The sequence below is a fragment of the Pseudophryne corroboree genome, chromosome 6 (genome assembly GCF_028390025.1).
Source record: "Pseudophryne corroboree isolate aPseCor3 chromosome 6, aPseCor3.hap2, whole genome shotgun sequence".
In the NCBI taxonomy this organism is placed as follows: Eukaryota; Metazoa; Chordata; class Amphibia; order Anura; family Myobatrachidae; genus Pseudophryne; species Pseudophryne corroboree.
The window spans coordinates 224,706,818-224,726,282 of record NC_086449.1 but is presented as its reverse complement, the minus strand read 5'-3'; the positions used below and the strand labels follow the sequence as shown (position 1 = coordinate 224,726,282).

At 40.9% G+C, this 19,465-nt stretch overlaps 1 protein-coding gene across 1 annotated transcript in view; it reads left to right on the top strand.

Moving 5' to 3' along the window:
* Positions 1 to 19,465, top strand: part of SLCO3A1 (solute carrier organic anion transporter family member 3A1) — a 619,509-nt gene that overhangs the window by 516,571 nt on the left and 83,473 nt on the right. Inside the window, exons 5-6 of the mRNA XM_063925735.1 lie at positions 8,548 to 8,712; positions 9,724 to 9,922. Coding sequence (XP_063781805.1) covers positions 8,548 to 8,712; positions 9,724 to 9,922 — 364 coding nt within the window. The remainder of the gene's footprint in view (positions 1 to 8,547; positions 8,713 to 9,723; positions 9,923 to 19,465) is intronic.

Genomic DNA, 19,465 nt, shown 5'->3' with positions numbered 1-19,465 from the left:
GATTAATATGAATTCCTAAGACAGACTCAGTTATTAAAATATCCTTTTATATTGAATAATAGCTTAAAAAACCATTTCTCTTCGTTTACAATATTTGAAAACTTGAACTACTTCCGGGTTAAGGGGGACATGTGACTATATTGAGATGTCTACAATTATGGTAAGTAATTCGAAAAATAAGGAAGTGCTATAGTACAATATTACCATTATGCTATCTGCATTTAACACTAAAGTTGGTGTATCGCCAAGGCATACATGGTGTATGGACTGCGGAGCCATGAGTATTATGGCTAATGATAAAAGCCTCTTCTCTCACTTTGGCCCTCATTCCGAGTTGTTCGCTCGCTATTTTTTTTCGCTACGGAGCGATTAGTCGCAAATTGCGCATGCGCAATGTTCGCAGTGCGCCTGCTCCAAGTAAATTAGCACAAAAGTTTGGTATTTTACTCATGGCCTAACGAGGATTTTTCATCGTTCTGGTGATCGTAGTGTGATTGACAAGAAGTGGGTGTTTCTGGGCGGAAACTGCCCGTTTTCTGGGAGTGTGCGAAAAAACGCTGGCGTTTCTGCGAAAAACGCGGGAGTGTCTGAAGAAACGGGGGAGTGTCTGGGCGAACGCTGGGTGTGTTTGTGACGTCAAACCAGGAACGAAACTGACTGAACTATAACAATAAAAAATTGAATCAGAAACCCAAGGCGCAAACACACTTGTGCAGCCACTTGAGGAAAAAAGGGCCACCTCACCCTTAAATACAAATGGAACAAAATACAAATACTCAAATGAGGCGCTCAGTGTTGTTTCATAACAAATGAAATAAACAAAATTATATACTCATAGTCCATAAATGAGATAAGGGAAAACAAAGTCCAACTCCGCTGCAAACTTCATGTATCTGTGTCTTCTAATCCACAAATGTCTCACGATGATATGAAATTGAAAAGGAACAAAATATCATGGTATAGTACGTCCAATCAGATGAAATGATGCAGACAGTAACTTTTGCCAATGTAACAAGAGGGTAGCGTACCCCACTCACACAAATATGAGCTAGTATCCATACATCAAGGTATCTTTATATGTTGAACTGTAGATGAATATTATGACATCAAATGCGTACCATTACTCACTCAGAATGACGTATGCATCCTCCCATAGCGGTTTCTTTAATCTCCTGCTCCAAAAAACGGACGAGGGGGTGGTAATGTAAAATCTAATTTATTAAAACTTGAAAGTGAACACATATGACTCAGGGGTAGTAAAATGCCAGTATATAGCCGCCGGCCGAAAACGGCAAAAACCGGCCAGATGTAAACACAATTACAACCCCAAGAGATACAAGTGTGTCACTACCTATGAAGGCACCTAGGATAGGTGCCTTCATAGGTAGTGACACACTTGTATCTCTTGGGGTTGTAATTGTGTTTACATCTGGCCGGTTTTTGCCGTTTTCGGCCGACGGCTATATACTGGCATTTTACTACCCCTGAGTCATATGTGTTCACTTTCAAGTTTTAATAAATTAGATTTTACATTACCACCCCCTCGTCCGTTTTTTGGAGCAGGAGATTAAAGAAACCGCTATGGGAGGATGCATACGTCATTCTGAGTGAGTAATGGTACGCATTTGATGTCATAATATTCATCTACAGTTCAACATATAAAGATACCTTGATGTATGGATACTAGCTCATATTTGTGTGAGTGGGGTACGCTACCCTCTTGTTACATTGGCAAAAGTTACTGTCTGCATCATTTCATCTGATTGGACGTACTATACCATGATATTTTGTTCCTTTTCAATTTCATATCATCGTGAGACATTTGTGGATTAGAAGACACAGATACATGAAGTTTGCAGCGGAGTTGGACTTTGTTTTCCCTTATCTCATTTATGGACTATGAGTATATAATTTTGTTTATTTCATTTGTTATGAAACAACACTGAGCGCCTCATTTGAGAAACTGACTGAACTGATCGCAGTGTAGGAGTAAGTCTCGAGCTACTCAGAAACTGCTAAGAATTTTCTATTCCCAATTCTGCTAATCTTTCGTTCGCAATTCTGCTATGCTAAGATACACTCCCAGTAAGCGGCGGCTTAGCTTGTGCAATGCTGCTAAAAGCAGCTAGCGAGCGAACAACTCGGTATGAGGGCCTTTGATGTTACAATAGCCAAAGGTCAGTATACAACATGGGAATAGTGAAGGTCACATTCTCTGCCCAGTCTCCACCACATTCACATGAAAAATCCCAGTAAATAATGTAAGATACTGTTGCCAGGAATAAAACTCACAATCTCTGCAGTATTATGACATTCATGGATGACTGCTTTACTGTATCATCATAAAAGCCATATTCTTACAGAAGCAATATCCCTGATGAATTTAAAGTACAAAGAAGTTGGTCAATACCTTGAATGAAGACCAACAAGCCAACTGCTTTCATATGACACCATTGCCTAAGATATAGAAAGCCGTAATCAAGGAAGCCGGCTAAAGAGAAGCTTGCTAAAGGGTATTAGGATTGATTAGTCCAGGGACATGATGAAATGCATTAGCTGCTTAATATGAATCGTCTCTACAATAATGCTGAAATATTCCGTTCCTTGCTTTGCTGTGGAATCTTTTCTTGGCTCTATTGCCAAAGAATAAAAATAAGCATTCAGGATCTGGCAAACCTATGCTGTAAGACTGCACTGGCACTGCAGCAAAATTATTAGGCTGGTTAGCAGCTGTCATCAGGAAAACGCTGACACACTGCAAACATGATACTCCATAAAGCCTCTTGTATTCATTTGATGTGCACTGTATGCAAGGAAATTGGACATGCAGCAAGTAAAAGATGATCACTCTTTTCTCTGCAGGTGCCAGTGGCTATGGAGGTCATTAGGTCATAGGTTTCATCCCTACACTTAGTTGCATACTTTACTAGAATAAAGGAAAAACACTTGAAAAGGCATTTTTTTTAAAAGTGGGTAAGGGAAGTGGGTAAGCTTCAGATTGCTGAACGTTCAAAAACATCCACTGTAATAAAAATATCATACACTGTGATAAATCACTATAATGAACTCGAGAAGCACTTTATTCAGTCACATATCTTGAGCACAGTTGCTTTCTCTTCTGATCTCGAGCTTGTTTGACATTGCAAGTAATAGACCTTTCCTTAATATCAATTTTAAATGCAGCGACTGTATTGAGAAAATCTATTACATTCAACTTTTTAACATGCGGCATGAATGCTATGAAGGCCTTACCGTCACTTCACTGAAATAAATGTTAAAGAGATTATCACATTTAATTCTGTGCGAAATTAGTCACTACTTATTAAGACAAAGGAGTGCTGGCATACATTAAGATGACTTTCAGATCAAGCTGTGTTATCATTAAAATAATTAAGATGTTTACTGATGTAGAAAATGTTATATTGGATCCATTAGCCAAATTTCCCATTTCAAAGTAATCGTTTAGAAATGTATGTGCTTAAATAGACTCTACTGTTTAAAAAGGGGTTAATATACACAGTGGAAACCAATAATTGCTCCTTAGAATAACACCAACTCTGTGCAGTAGAATGGGCTGTACAAAGTCAGAAAGAGGTTAAAGAATCATTTAACGTATAATGCATGTAACTGTATAGGAGACCACCGGTCACAACACCTCCCCCTACATCCCACCCCCTGAGAATCCCAACAGTTGGCTTGCCGACTAGCAGGGACTATTCCCTCTCGCCGGTGTCCACGACACTCATAGAGTGGGAATAGAACCTGTGGTGACCGCAGTAAGGGGCTTGTTGCGCTCCCCCCCTACCGGAATTCTCCTGACCGGCGGTCACGCATACCCAACCCTTCACAAGTGTGTTTTTGCATTGTACTATACTTAACATAGCACCGTCAGTTGCACAAGATTTGCACAAATATTTGTGTTAAAGCAGCATAATATTAGCAACAAAGTAGCATCATATTAGTGAAAAAGTTGCAAAGAGTGTGAAAACTTAGCACATTGCTGTGTATACAGTAGACTGACAATGCAGCTAAAAGTAGAAAATCATGCAGTCATACATGTACTGTACGGTATGTCATTGATCACTATTGTAATTATGATACATGATTTTTCCACGTTTAGCCACATTTTTAGTCTTATGGATAGACTGCAATATTGATTAGTCTGAACACTGCTACTTTTTCATGAATGTTACTTTTTTGCTAATGTTGGGAGTCATACAGATGTCGTTGGGGTTGCTATCACTGATGCTTCCTTGGATACCGACAGTGGCATCCCACCGGCCAGAATGCCAGCAGCGGGGTTGGATCACTGTGCTTGCCACTCTGGGGGCTTGGTGGCTCGCTGCGCTCTCCACAGGTTCTATTCTCAATGTATGGGTGTCGGGGACACCCACGAGTGGGAATAGCCCCTGTTTGCTGGGATTCTGGCTGTCGGCCTTGTTGGCTGTCAGGATTCTGGCGTCGGTATCCTGACCACCGGGATCCCAACAGCTGGCAAATTGATTGCATCCCTAGTCTACCACTGCTATGCAGATGATACACAATTGTACCTGTCATTTGCTCCAGGTACTAAAAGCCCAATAACAACCCTAAACGGCTGTCTAGCTGATCTCCAGGAGTGGATGAGTGCCAGTTGGCTGTGACTGAATCCTGATTTAAATAGAGGCCCTTATGATAGGACCTCAACATCAGAGGACAAGACAACAGCATTGTTAACCAACTGGACTTACACTTGGGGGTTCAGAATTACAAAACACTGAACATGAATGGAATCTTGGCATTGTCTTGTACGGTGGCTGGACACTTACACATCAAATATCAGCCACAATCAAGTCCTCATTATTTCATCTGAGGAACATAGCCATAATCAAGCATTTCATATCCTCTAAGATCTGCCAAAAGTCATACATGCATTTGTAGCCTCTCGATTATACTATTGCAATGCCCTCTACCTTGGTCTCACAGCAAAAGAATTGCATCGCTTACAGCTGGTACAAAATGCAGCTGCCGGGCTGTTAACCAACCAGCTCCATTCCAGCCACATAGCACCCATTCTCTACTCCCTCCTCTGGCTGCCTGTTTGAATGGCGAACCATTTTGAAGATTGACTTACTGACTTTCAAAGCCCTACATGACCAGGGCCCAAGGTACCTGAAGCAGCTTCTGATTTCTTGCTACCTCACTCGATTACTATGATCTTTAGATGAAGGCTGTTTAGCAGTGCCTAGAACCTCCCGTATTTCTTCTGGGGGTTGAGCTTTAAGACATGTGGCTCTGAGTCTTTGGAACTCACTTCGCACTCACAGTTCGAGTGGCCCCCACTCTAGAATCCTTCAAAAACAGACTCAAGACTTTCCTGTTTACTCAAGCACACAATTAATATCCCTTAGTGTCTCCATGCTCTCTGTATTTTATGAAAGGCTTTTGCGCACTTCATTGTTTCTGTACTGTATTATGTTCATTCTGTCTGTTAAGCGCCTTAAGTCCTATTGGAGAAAGAGCGCTATATAAATAAAATTATTAGTATTATTATTATTATTAATCTAAGCACTGCATTTGTACATTTATGTGTACATATAACCTCATGTTCTTGTCTATACTATTTCGCACTTATGCACTTTGTTGTACCATATGTGTTCTCCTGTGTACGGCGCTGCAGAGCCTTTGTGGCGTGATATAAATAAAATATAGCAGTAACCTGGAGCTGGAAGTTACTGTGAGTGTGGGCTTGCTGCTTTTGTGCCCCCTACTTACTTCCCCAGGAAGGCACCAGCCCTGAATCGATCCACTTGGGGCAGGTTTTCACTATGGGATTTCTCTTTCCGGGTCTTATTTTGTGGCAGGTTTAGGATTTAAAATAAAAATAATTTGTAGGGTGGTATTGCAGGAACACTAGCCATGTGAATTATTACATGGGATGAATATGCCGGCAATGTACTTCTCAGCCAAATGTTTCCATTGAAAGTAAAAGTCTTCGGCAGAGAAATGGGATTCTAGCAGCACTCTGAGCGTTGTATAGTAGTAACAAAGTACCACCTGGCTGTAAAAGAGGTAGTACCAATGTCCATTAAATGGATAGTGATGGTACTATAAGTATTAAGAGGTTGGTCCTTGAACTATCATTCTTTGTATAGTGCAGTTCCTAAAAACTTTGCACCAGGTGGCGTAATAACTCGCCAGCTTCCATTCTCAGAATTTGGCAGGTAAGTTTCCGCTTACCATGGTTAGCAAGTGCCTCACGTATGGGAGGCATAGGTGTCTCTGGTGTGTGTGGCATTTCAATGGTGTTTTATTGTAACGGAAGATAAGAGATTACCCTTCTGGTTTTAATAGGAAACTCTGATTTTACTGAAGTTAGATCTAAACAAATTGTTTTCAGATAATTGAGATCAATGATGTCTTCTCAGTTAAAATAAAAATAATTGTCAAGTCATTAATGGCATAATTACACCTCATTATCACCAAGGATATTTAAGGAGACATTGAGGAGACTTTCTTGCATCAGATTAGCTATTCTTTGTGAGTATAAGTTTTGTCTTTCGAGATTTAAAATATAGGGATCTGTGAAGCAGCTGCCAAACTTATTTTAAGAGGAATCTATTTCCACAATTGAAAGTGATAACTTGGTAATATGTACTGACATCTGTTCTACTGTACAATCTCGGGCTTAGCTGTCTAGGAGGGCCTGTCATGGCACTGTTCCTGAGAATAGGCTATACCGTCTTGTGTATGCCAAGAGTCAAATCCTCTTTCTTTACTAATGTGATACAGAATGTAAGTGATGAAAGTAGGTGTAGTGTTCACTTTTGCTAACAGGGTACTTTATTTATTATTATCCTGACTTAGTGTTTCAAAAATATTGCTGTGGGCATTACTTAGATGTGGTTTCTAAGTAAACTGAGTAACAGGAGAAAAATAAATTTGTGCTTTTTTATTTGAAATGAAACGTACAGTATTATGGCTATAGGTGTAATTTTATTATCCACACCTATCTTAGTAATAAATCACTTTTAATTTCTATTATCGACATTTTGACCATGTTGACATTTCATGTCAACATTTTAACTGTGTTAACATTTTCAGCATGATGGTGCCGACATTATGTTTGTTGACAACATAACTACATCCACGCCCTACTGGGCATATTCTGTCTGTTGAATTGGAAGTCTGGTTTGAAGATCTGGTCCCACTGCTATTACAGAAATAAGTTTGGGGTAGCCTTTGCCAGCAAATTAAAAAGTGTTATTTAATTGTACTCATATACAAATCCTTTTTCGCTGTGCTTTAATATTCTATAAGCAAAAATCTTTACAGGGGGATAACTGTTGCTTATTGCTCTGTAGGCCCCTGTACAGCTCTATGGATTCGTTATATTCTGTCGACAGTCACAATGTCAACAGCCATTACACAGACATCATTATATTGACTTGTACATGTTGACGTATTCAGAATGCCAACAACACAATGTCATTTTGGAAAATGACAACACTGATAAAATGTTAACATGCTCAAAATGGTAATAATCAAAATGTCATCTGGTATATAATGTCAACACCCATATGTTTATTTTTAAACAAATGTTTTATTTATTGAAACATGGCAAATTCAGGAAGAGAACATACAATAAAATCTCAACATTTGACATGAAAAACAAATCTGTGGTATACACGAGTCGAGTGACATTGAGTCACATTATTCTGATCACCAGCTAATAGCCAGAGTATCCGCCGTGTGCAGCACGGACAGCAGCTAGACAGGCTGAACTGTCATTTTACACACACGTCTGGTAGCCCCCAGGTTCATATTGATGGTGAGCTGCTCCACTGAAGCGTGTCGGTCGGCCCTTACGCACCTTCATAACCGACGTTCACCTCCCACATCAATGGCACGTGGTGCTCAGCAGTTTCCACGTCAGTTATTCGCAATGTGACGATTTGTCCAATCCCCGTAACCACAGCAGCATGCGACCAGTTTGCAAACTGCGCTGTTTCAGAAAAACTGCCACCCTTGGCCCGAAAGCCGACAATCATCCCTTTGTACAACTCGGATAAATTTCCCTTTTTACCCATGACAGCAACAAGTGATATGTGTGCAGACGGCCTATCTCACACCTTATATACCCACCAAGCCAGTGGACAACACGTGACGTACTTCATGGGCTACGCACTGCCGGCGTCAAATGTAGGAGGTGGTCATAATAATGTGACTGTAAGTGATCACCCATATAAAAAATTTCGTCCTATCTGTTGAATTGGAAGCCTGGTTTGAAGATCTGGTCCCACTGCTATTCCAAAAAAAAAGTTTTGGGGAAGCCTTTGCCAGCAAAAAAAGATGTGTTACTTACAGCGAAGCAAGCACAAGCTCTTTTTGTTGACAGAAACATCCATTTTTAACAAGAATAGTACCATCACCCTTTGATATGTCAGCTTCATTTTTTTCTTTCTACAATATATTAAAATATATGTGTAAACCTAAAAAAAATTGACAGCCTTGAAAAGTGAAAGTAGCTGCTTTGTATGTGACCTAAATATTTATTTTCCCTTTCAGTCATTCCGAAAGTCACAAAGCACCTGCTATCCAACCCTGTATTCACCTGCATCGTCCTTGCAGCCTGCATGGAGATTGCCGTGGTCGCTGGCTTTGCAGCATTCCTGGGAAAATACCTAGAGCAACAATTTAACTTGACAACTTCATCTGCCAATCAGCTGCTAGGTGAGAGGAATAACACCTGAAACAGAAGTGTCTCTTCTTTGCACTGTACAGCCAGCCTTACGCCTTCAGTTTCCTGAAGGACAATTTGTCATTGTTCCATAATTGTAAAACATTATATTTAATGACCCAGCGACTTAACATAATGTTGTTGAAGTTTATGGCTTTGCTAGAACAAAAGTGTATTAGCTGGGTCATGCAGTAATTCAGGTGATTGACCCTTTATCTTGAAACTGTTACATATTTTAAGACTGTGATATAAAGCGTATCTCAGGAACCTGAAGGCTACTTGACCTTACCTTTGTTAGCCACGTACTGCGTAATCTAGCAAGAACATTTGTGAAATATTTGCCTAGGTGTTAATTTGATATGTTCCAGTGATACAGAATTTTCATTATAATGTTCATCTATTGAGTTACCTTTACATAAACACATATAGGAGTGTATATATTAAATGCAACCCATGTGCTTTACAAAATTCCCCTGACCTGCTGAGCACACTTCAAGTAGATGCCAAAGTAGTCTGGAAATTTGCCCAGTTGAATGGAGAAATGAGAAATGATGAATGGCGGCACGGCACGAAATGTTACATTTTGTATAAGATTTCAACCTCCTGCCAATTTAGTACCACCCATCTCAATAAAATAAACTTTTCTACTGTATTTTATGTCCTAAATAACTCGTGATGGGAGGGAAAATGAAGACATCTTTTAATGAACATGTAATATCACAAAACATCAGAAAGCTACAACTGGACTGCAGGGTTACAGTTTTGCTCCTTTGTAAAGCACCCTTTCATGAAAATAACTAAAATACTTTTTTACTCAGTCAGGGAGCTCTGTCAGACGCATTTATTCAGAATGATATATGGGTGGATACAAGGTAACCATTTAACCCATAAACCATCTGTATCATAATAGGTATTTGGCAACCTCCAGACTCATAGATACTTTATTACACAATATGATGCATGATTCCGCTGTCCCACGATAACTGTGCCGTGTCTTCTCCTAGGAATGACAGCAATACCGTGTGCGTGCCTGGGCATTTTCTTGGGCGGACTTCTTGTGAAGAAACTAAGCTTGTCTGCTCTGGGTGCAATCAGAATGGCCATGTTGGTAAACCTGGTGTCCACGGCTTGTTATGTGTCCTTCCTCTTCCTCGGCTGTGATACAGGTCCTGTAGCTGGGGTGACTGTTCCCTATGGAAACATGTAAGTACCATTAATATTGTCAAAAAGCATGTTTAGTACAATAAATAAATTGGCTGCTCAGTGATGCGGTTCTGTAGAGCTGCGTCTGTTATACATAAGACATATATAGTGGTAGATGCTCAATTAGCTTAGTGATGTCATTCAGGTGCTTGAAAGGGAGGGGTTTTTCTAGGCAAGAAAAAATTGTGCAAATATATGTAACCAAGATCTCTGAATTCTAATATTGTGTGGGATTTAAATCTGGTTACTGTTATCATTCAGGGTGCTAGGGGAAACAAAATGCCTTTTTTGTTTCTGTTATAAATAAGGTCAGGTTTACCTACCGTACAGTAATTCTGAAGATAAAACAGATGTCATTAAACAATGTTATAGTGATTGTGCCATGTATCAGTAGGAGCAGAACAAACCGTGAAACAAACAAAGGACTTCCGCATTTATCCTCTTTATTTTCCATTTTATTAGATGTCAAAATGATGTTTATGATAAATAAAAAAAGTTCTGGTTCCGTGTTTAATCACAGAAACATTGAAAGTTGACAGCCGATAATGATCAACTTGATCATATAGTCTGCAGACTTTATATACAATTTTTTTTTCCTCAGTTTATGGTGTCATTCTTCATTGTTGTTGAAAGTTATTAGTGGATCATTTATGGAGTGCAGTGTTTTCTCACGGCCTGCAGAGGGCAGTCTAAAATCCATCCTAGACAACAAGAGTGTTAATCGAAATCAGCATCTGCAAAAAACATTAGAACTCATTTACTGTACGTCCATGTGATTTTACACCAGTGAAAACCGTATGATAAATTTAACTAAATATAATTTCATGCATTTGTTAGTATTTAGTATATTACTTAACCAGCAGAAGTTATTTTATATATTGATGTTAATAAAATGACAAGATTTAGGGGCCTATTTATTAACATTATTTTTACTAAAATAATGTTAAAAAGTGTGTTTTCACATAATTTTAGTACCACCTGAATGTATTAAAGGGCATTTGGAGCAGTTTTCATGAAAAAACTGCTCCAAACCCTTTAATTGTCATTTTTTTAGTAAGCCACATCGCATTCCCCAAACTTATAATGGGAAATGTGATGTGGTCAAATTTAAAAATAAATAAATTCTGTAGTGTTTCTCTGTGATAATTTCGCCAGCTAAGGCTGGTGAGATCTCGCCCAGCTTTCTCTGCCCCTGAGAAAGCTGAGCGGGGACCCGGCAGTGTGATCAGCTATGTGTGTCCGATGGAAGCTGATCACTTGTAAAAAAAAGAAAAAAAAAAGTAAAAAAACCCCCCCCAAAACATACGCACCTGTCCAGGGAACCGGTGTCCGCTGCTCTGGTGAGCGCTGTCGGGCGCTGGGTCCCCTATATGCTGCGCTGTGACCCCGGTGCAGTAAAGTGAAAGTGACTCTGAAAAACGGCAGCTCACTTTACAACACCGCGGGTCACAGCACAGAAGAAAGACCCAGCAGTGCTCACGGGAGCAGCGGACACCGGCTCCTGTACTGGTGAGTATAAATCCAGGGGGGGGGGGGTGCTTTATCCGGCGTGGAAGTAGTCGCTACAGGGGGAGACCCGGTGGCGGTGGTAGCAATGGGTGGCGGTGCATGCGCAGCAGGCCATCGGGGTATTTTTTCTGAAAAATGTCCCAATGATGCTGCAAAGAGGCATCGCAGGGACAGAGCTTGACCTCAACCTCTGTCCCTGCATGTGATAATTGATACATCCATGCGATGTACTCAGTTATCGCAGTGCGAGTTTGGTCGAGTTTATCACCTGTCATCCGCATCATTAGATGCGGATGGTGATAAATAGACCTCTTAGCCTGTTACTAAAACATTTCCACAAAAACAGAATACTAAAGAGAATCATCAAAATAAAATGATACATATATCAAAGGATTCTCTGATTAAATATTTTGAAATACTCAGATCTAGTTAAAGAATAACCTCACCCAGCTTTAAGGGGATGAAAACTTTCTGCCAAATTGCTAAATAGGTAATATTTATATATAGACCGGAAGACTCAGGCCCCCTATTATGCCAGGTATGCAGTGCTTCCGGCAATCCTTCTGGTGGATTGCAGTAGATATTGTCACTGTAACTGGAGGTGTCAGTTTGTACAGTAGCATCTATCCCTCTAGCTGGCATAAATGTCAGTGTTTCATGTTCAGGATCCCTGCATTGCAGGACATACTCAGAGCCTCAGGGCTATTGATTCTACTGTAGGGCGTCAGGATGACCTAGTACAAATGTTCAAACTGGTGACAGCACTGTATATAAATGCAATGAATTTGCTCAGGGTTGTGGAGGGTGTCTTTTTGTTTAATAACCTGCAGAGGTTTTGCTGGGACTTTGTCTAGTTTCACTACATCTCCCAGCATGCTCCTTTCTGATTTCCTGTTTCTTTAGAAGTTACTACCGAGTAAAACTACATCTCCCATCAAGCTTATCTGGGATTTCCTGTTTTGCTGGCCCATATGAAACGAACATGAGTCATGTTTCAATGTGGTTTTTAAGGGAACAGGTGCTGGGAGAGGGTGTGTCAGGATCTGGAAAACTGTGGCTGTAAGCTGACAGAAACTGTGTTTGGTTAGCAGCTTCTTAGAAGTGAGAGGCAGCAGGTATTCTGAAGGGGTGTGGTATGCAAGGTCGACCACATTTAGGTCGACAGTGTCTAGGTCAACCACTATTGGTTGACAGTAAGTAGGTTGAAATGGTTTCTAGGTCGAAAAGGACTCTAGGTCAACATGTACTAGATCGACATGACAGAAAGTCGACATGAGGGTTTTTCCCCCCACTTTTTTGGGGGTAATTTTCTCCGTACAGTTACCGGGAACCCCAATTAGTGCACTGTGTCCCCTCGCATGCAAGGTGCCTCGCTCTGCTACCGCTGTGCTTGGTACAGGTTACTGTTCCCAATTGTAGTCCATGTGGATTGTAAAGTATGAAAAAGTAAAATAAAAATAAAAAAAGTGAAAAACTCATGTCGACCTTTTGTCATGTCCACCTAGAACATGTCGACCTAGAGTCCATGTCGACCTAGAAACCATATCGACCTACTTACTGTCGACTTGTAGTGATCGACCTAGACATTGTCGACCCAAGTGTGGTCGACCTAGAGAACGGATACCATTCTGAAGATACTGGTAGGTCCACTGACATATCCTTGTAAGCTGCAGATGACAGGGTATAATTGCTGGGACCGCACCATGTTGGTGAAGCGCAATGGCCGAGCAGCCATGACCCTGAAGAGTCTGCTGAAGTTGTTTACCTGAGATCCTGCTAGGAACTTTATTAAACTAGGGTAACGGCCCCTGATGAGTTTTGGGGACTCTGCTGGGATTTTTGGGGAGACTGGTTGGTACTGTAATTATATGTTGTTAAAAGCCCTTTGGTGGTTGTGTGATGCTACCTAGGAGGCTGGTGTTGTTTTTTTACATTACCTTTCAATAAATGTGTGATTATAAGGCACAATCTCCATATCTGTGTGAGTGCTGTATTTAAAGGTGTCCAAAAATAAAGATTGGCGTTACGTTCTAAATCCAGTACCTTCACAAATACAGCTTTACGTGCACGTGTACAGAAAAAATGTGCATATTAGCCCACATACAGTGTTCTATGCATCTTTGCATGCAGACTACCACCCCACACCTACCCCCCCCCCCCCCCCCCCCCCTCCTCCCCACCTGTCTGAACTGGTTAAAAGTATAATGGTGAGGAATGGAAGTACAATGCCGTACAGTTCTTTGATGGAGTCCTGACCAGGTACTGCATATTGACAGCCTGTCTATAAGAGTAGGCAGGACAAGTTGGGACTAGGGAATGTGGGAAAACAAAGATATCCCTGTTCGGGTTGTTCTCTTTTAAATGTAAAAAAGGAAAAGCCTTGTAGCATATACAGTACAGTGGCTTGCAAAAGTATTCAACCCTGTAATAAGTCAGCAGATTTGTCTGTATTACAAGTGACACTTACACAGATTGTTTCAGATAGTATTTTTATTGCAAAACAGTAGGCTCTTTAAAAAAAGAAAATCTGCAGACAAATCATGAATTATGAGTTTGACAATGTACTTTAAGAGCCTACTGGTTTGCAATAAAAATCCTGTCTGTAACAATCTGTGTAAGTGTCATTTGTAAAATACACAAATCTGGGGACTTTGTATTTAGTGGGTTAAATCATTTTGCAAGCCACTGTACGTATATTTCCAAACTACAGCATACTACCCCTTTAGGTTTAGCATTATCTATACAAATTCATTATTGGTTAATTCAACATCTCTTTATGTTTTATTTATATCTTCCCTTACTGCGTAAAGATAGATAAAACTAGGACCTTTATGGATGCACTCTCAGTGTCCAACATTGGACTTTAAAAATATGATGTTACCAGGGGGACTGCAACTGGTACAGTACATAAATATCTGAAATGCTCACTGACGTAGAATACCCTGCAACATATTTCATGCAGCCCCGGCATTTATTGTTCTTTAAACCAGGCACTGGTGTTTACAGAGCACTTTTACCTTCTTTAAGCAGCAATAAATGTCTTACCTGCCATTTTACAATATTTTACAGTACAGTAACTTGCTTTTGCTACAATGATTGTTATAATGGAACTCGGTAAAGTGACAGACCATATGTAATGAACTCCTGGCCTCATAGATTACAGCTGACACATGAAAAATGATCCTTCAGGTTAAAAAACAAATGTCAATATTTGAGCTCTTATTTAAACTCACCATTAGAACAAAGAGCTTAATAGTGAAAAATATCCAGTTGGTTCTACCAAGCTTCCCCAAAAATAGAACAAGGTTGTTCATAGTGTGATGTTCTGGGACCCCCAACTGTCTATGTGCTGCTGTTTGGGGAAATCAGATGTCAGTTTACCATTGTTTTCTGATCCCAGTTGTCAGTGTACCATTATAATGGGGCCCCAATGTCAGTGTGCTGTTACTCTGGGACCACCAGTGCAGGGGATGACTGGTACATTTTAGCCTTGGGGGCAGTGGCCCATGAGTAGAGGTCCATCCTTAAGCAGTGGTTTTAGGTATGGACTACTGTATCTCATCATAGGCTGTCTTATCAAATAGCCTTTTGCTGGAGATGATGGGTGTTATCCAGTGGCGGATTTTACCTATGGGCTGCAGACTCTCTAGGCAAACTCCGACACCCAGCTCAGTGTCAGTGAAGCCAGATGCAGTCCATGACTTCACTGGCTTCACTGTGCCAGTCAGTGACTTTGTATTGGAAGTCCTACCTGCCAATGACAGACACACAAGGCAGTCTCATTGTGAGGTGTTTCCTCCCTCTGGGACTGCCAGACAGGGCTGTGATAAGCAAGAACTTGATAATAGCGGTTTAAGTATAAAAAAAAAAAGAAGCAACTGTGAGTTTGTGGCTGTGTGATGAGCTTACAGTGGCATCCATGTAATTAACAGTTGGCAAAAACAACCATAGACTTTACTTATTTATTAATTGGTTTCATTTAAATAAACAAACATTTTTTGATATCATCTAAATTGTGTTATATACACTGCTGTTGCCTCTGGGGCACCAGCTAGGGAAGGGAAGGGGTGGTAGCGCAGCTTTCAGTCTAATTAATCAACACCTCACCCGGACTGGCTGGGCTTAGGCTGTTTTCCTCAAGCTTTACTTGTGTTCTCAAGAAACTCACTCAGTCTGAGGCTGTGGTGGGGCAGAGCTTTTGAAGCTAAGACGAGCCATCCAGACTGGTGCATTGACCCTACAATTTATAACATAACCCCTCCTCATTTATCTTAATTTTTCCTCCTCTACCCCTCCTTATTCTCCTTCTACTGTTCCTTTCCCATTTTCCAATCTCTCTCTTTCTCATTCTCCATAGTACTCAACCACCCCCCATTTTTCAAAGTTACCTGTTCTTCATCAGGCATTCTTCCACTCTTCCTTGTTCCCTTTATATTTATCATGAGTTACCCCCAACATAAAAATAATAATTTAACCTCTCATCCTCAATCATTCATTAAATCATCATCATAATAATCATCCTCATCATCAGTATCATCATCATCATCATCAATATCATCATCATCATCAGTATCATCATCATCATCATCATCATCTGTATCATCATTATGACTTTTTCATCAACATCAACCTCCCTATCATCAATCTGTGACCAACATCATAATCACCTTATAATCATTAACTCCCTCATAACCCCCTATAATTAACTCCTCTTCATCATTAACCTCTTCAGCCTCATTATATCAATACCTTTAACATCCATAACTCCCTCATCCCCATTATCAATTAACCCCCACATCATTAATTCCATTTATATTCATTAACACCCCCACAATCATTGCCTGTCTTAGTGTTAATAAAAGAACCCCTGTATACATTAATTAACTTTAGTAGGGCCATTAAGAACCTCATCATCTTAAACAATCCCTTATTATCATAACTTACCCAACTCAATGTGTTCTAGTTAGGAGATGACTGAGTACTGTATATAAGGTCTTCTCCACAAAAACTCCCACATAGGCTAGTCAGCAATATACACAATTATGCACAACTCTCTCTCCCTCTGTACTCCTCATCATGTCACTTTTTTACAAAAACATATTGCTCCTCCAGCAACAAGCATTCAATCAATTATTTTGTGCAGTCTGTAGAGGAAAGGGGGCAGTATCCCCAAGCAGAGGAAAGGGGAAGTAATCCCTTTCCAAGATTAGGCAGGGTCCTTGCTGTTTGGAGAAAGGTGTGGGGCCATGTATTATAGGCATCACGGCCTACAGTAAAAAACATAATCAATCTCCTCAATTTGATTTCTCTGGCTGGCCAGTTCAAGGATTCGGTTTAAAGCAATTAAAACAGGACCAGCCCAGAGGGCATATACACCACGCTGTTGGTCCAGCTGCAATTGCCCCAGTATCAGTGTAACATTGTTCTGGAACTACAAGTATGCCTTACCCCAAAATAGTAAATACATTATAATATGATGAATCTCAATGGATTGTATGTTCCTTCAAACCAGGCTGTTCTCCAAAGAATGTAGTACCGGTCTATCATTCAGCGGACCACAGGTTGTGCATCTCTGTCTATGGATATGTTTTTCTGGACATCAACAGAAAAGGGCGGCATTGAGAGGAACCGCAGTACTTATGAAAGTCATAAAGCGCACCATAATTACTTCATTGCCTACGCAGTGATGGAACTAGCCAGTGGTGGGCCCAGGTGCAACAATATATTATAGCAGCCAAGAAACTGTCTTCTGTTAGTGCTGCAGTCACAGTTCTCCATTCCAGTCCACTTCTTAAGTGTCAGTGTCTTGTTGGGGAGGTTACTCTGCGTGAGATTTGGGAATGATGAGACAGACACAATTTGTTCCCATCACAGGAGGAGGGTCAGGTAGGCACCACCCACATCATCTATTAGGTGGGATATTGAGGGCACTCTGACTCCTCCAACAGGAGGAGACAATTAATTGGAAACCAGCAAGGACTGCGCATGGCCACGGCAGAGGAAGAGCTGGAGGGTAGGGGATGGTAGTCAGGAGGAGAGATTGAAGATGAGAGGATGGGACTTGGTAGACAAGGCGGGTACTTCATTATGTCATGCAGACGTGGCTTACTATAATGAGTCAGTCTGACTCATTATAGTACATCTCTAATAATGCAGCTAGCCGCTGGTCCCTGTATTGCAATGGGCCCCTGATCGATAATTCCACCACTGTGCCTACATAGAATGGAGGCAGATATTTACCATTAATTTACTTGGAATCACTGAGGCATGCCACTGGTTCCTCATGATTATTTATTTAGTCCACAAAGTAACTGCATAACCTTTCTGAAGGTGGAAAGTATCCTATAAAGAATAAGTACATGAAAGTCTGCCTATTGCTGAGATGGGGTTCAGTATATTATGTCAACAGTCACCATGTGATCATTCATAGGGTACGATTCAACTAGCTGCGAGTAAGTAGGCTATATGCAGCACTTACAATAGGTCCGAACTTGTGATTTTCTGTGCTAAGCTATAGGGCTGCGTACAAAAAACTGCAAGTCCAGGGTGGGATTGGGCCATGGGGAGGGGGATGAGTTCAGCTTCCGTTGCCGGCGTTTTCACATCGTTCCAGCTTAATCTGCCCCCACTAGCATCTCCTTGAATTGACCCCATAATGTTTATAGCATAATCTCGACATGGACGACAGATAACATGTTGACATGTTCAGCATGTCAACACTCTACAGGTCGATATGCACAAAGTTAACATGATGACAATGTCGACAAGTAATCTTTATGTTACAGTAACAGTGACAACCTTTTCATTATGTACAAGGTGTCATACTGTATGTTAAAATTTTCTCCATGTTGACATTTTGAAAATGTCCATGAAACGTACATTGACTTTTGCAGATGTTGACATGTTAGATGTTGGCATTTTAACCACAACACCATAACATTCCACATTCTGGTTTCGACATTATGAATGCCGACATAGTGAATGTTAACATGGTGACTACATACTTGTGAGCTAAATATAAACATGGAATACTAGAAATGGAGTGACTGTACCTAATTTAATAATTAGTCTATCAGTCTACCATGCTTGCTTCCACTTCTCTGCAGTAGGTTGCCATGTTGGGAGAAAGGTAGTCCTCTAACAGAGCAGACAGAGTGGCTGGCTAGCTAGCTACAGTAGGCTGCCTTGCTATGCAGAAATGCTGTGTGTATTGTTACATTTATACACAGGCTCAATATTGCTGTTGTCACAGTAGCTAAGAAGACTGCATGTTCATCTTATTGCCATGTATGAGATCCTGTTATGACACTGTAAAAGTATAGTAGGAGCTCCAGCTGTCTGTAATAGAGTGGGGAAGTAAGGGGTCTATTTACTACTATAAGTCTTGGATGGAGATGAAGTTCCAGCCAATCAGCTCGTAACTGCCATTTTACAAGCTGTGTTTAAAAAATAACAGTTGCTGGTGACTGGAGCTGGTTGGCTGGGACATCTCCGTCCACTTTATCTCCGCCCAAGGCTTAGTAAATAGACCCCTATACTTTTTAACAGCTGCAATGGAGTGTCAAGTTAATAATAATAATAATAATAATAATTTTATTTATATAGCGCTCTTTCTGCAGCGGGGAACACTGGTATTCCATAGGGAATAACATCGGGATGTAGATTTGGATCTTGATCCGAGGCACCAACAGGGTAAAGCTTTGACTGTTCCCAGGATGCATTGCACCGCCTCCTCTATAACCCCGCCTCCAGGCACTGGAGCTCAGTTTGTAAGTTGGCGCCTGCAGTGCAGGTCACTAACAGGTGGGGCTGCACTAGGCAGCCCTGAAAAGAGCTTTTTTAGAAGACTTCAAGGGCCGCAGCACTATTTATGTTAGTCTGACATTCTGTGCTGTGGCACCATCACCTCCCCCAGCAGTGCTGCATACTCCCGCGGCCTGGTTCCCGGGTACTTGCAGCCGAGGTGCACCTGACTTCAGGCACACACTGCTGACGCTCTCCTTGATCGTGTGGCTGCATGACAGGGAGGAAGTA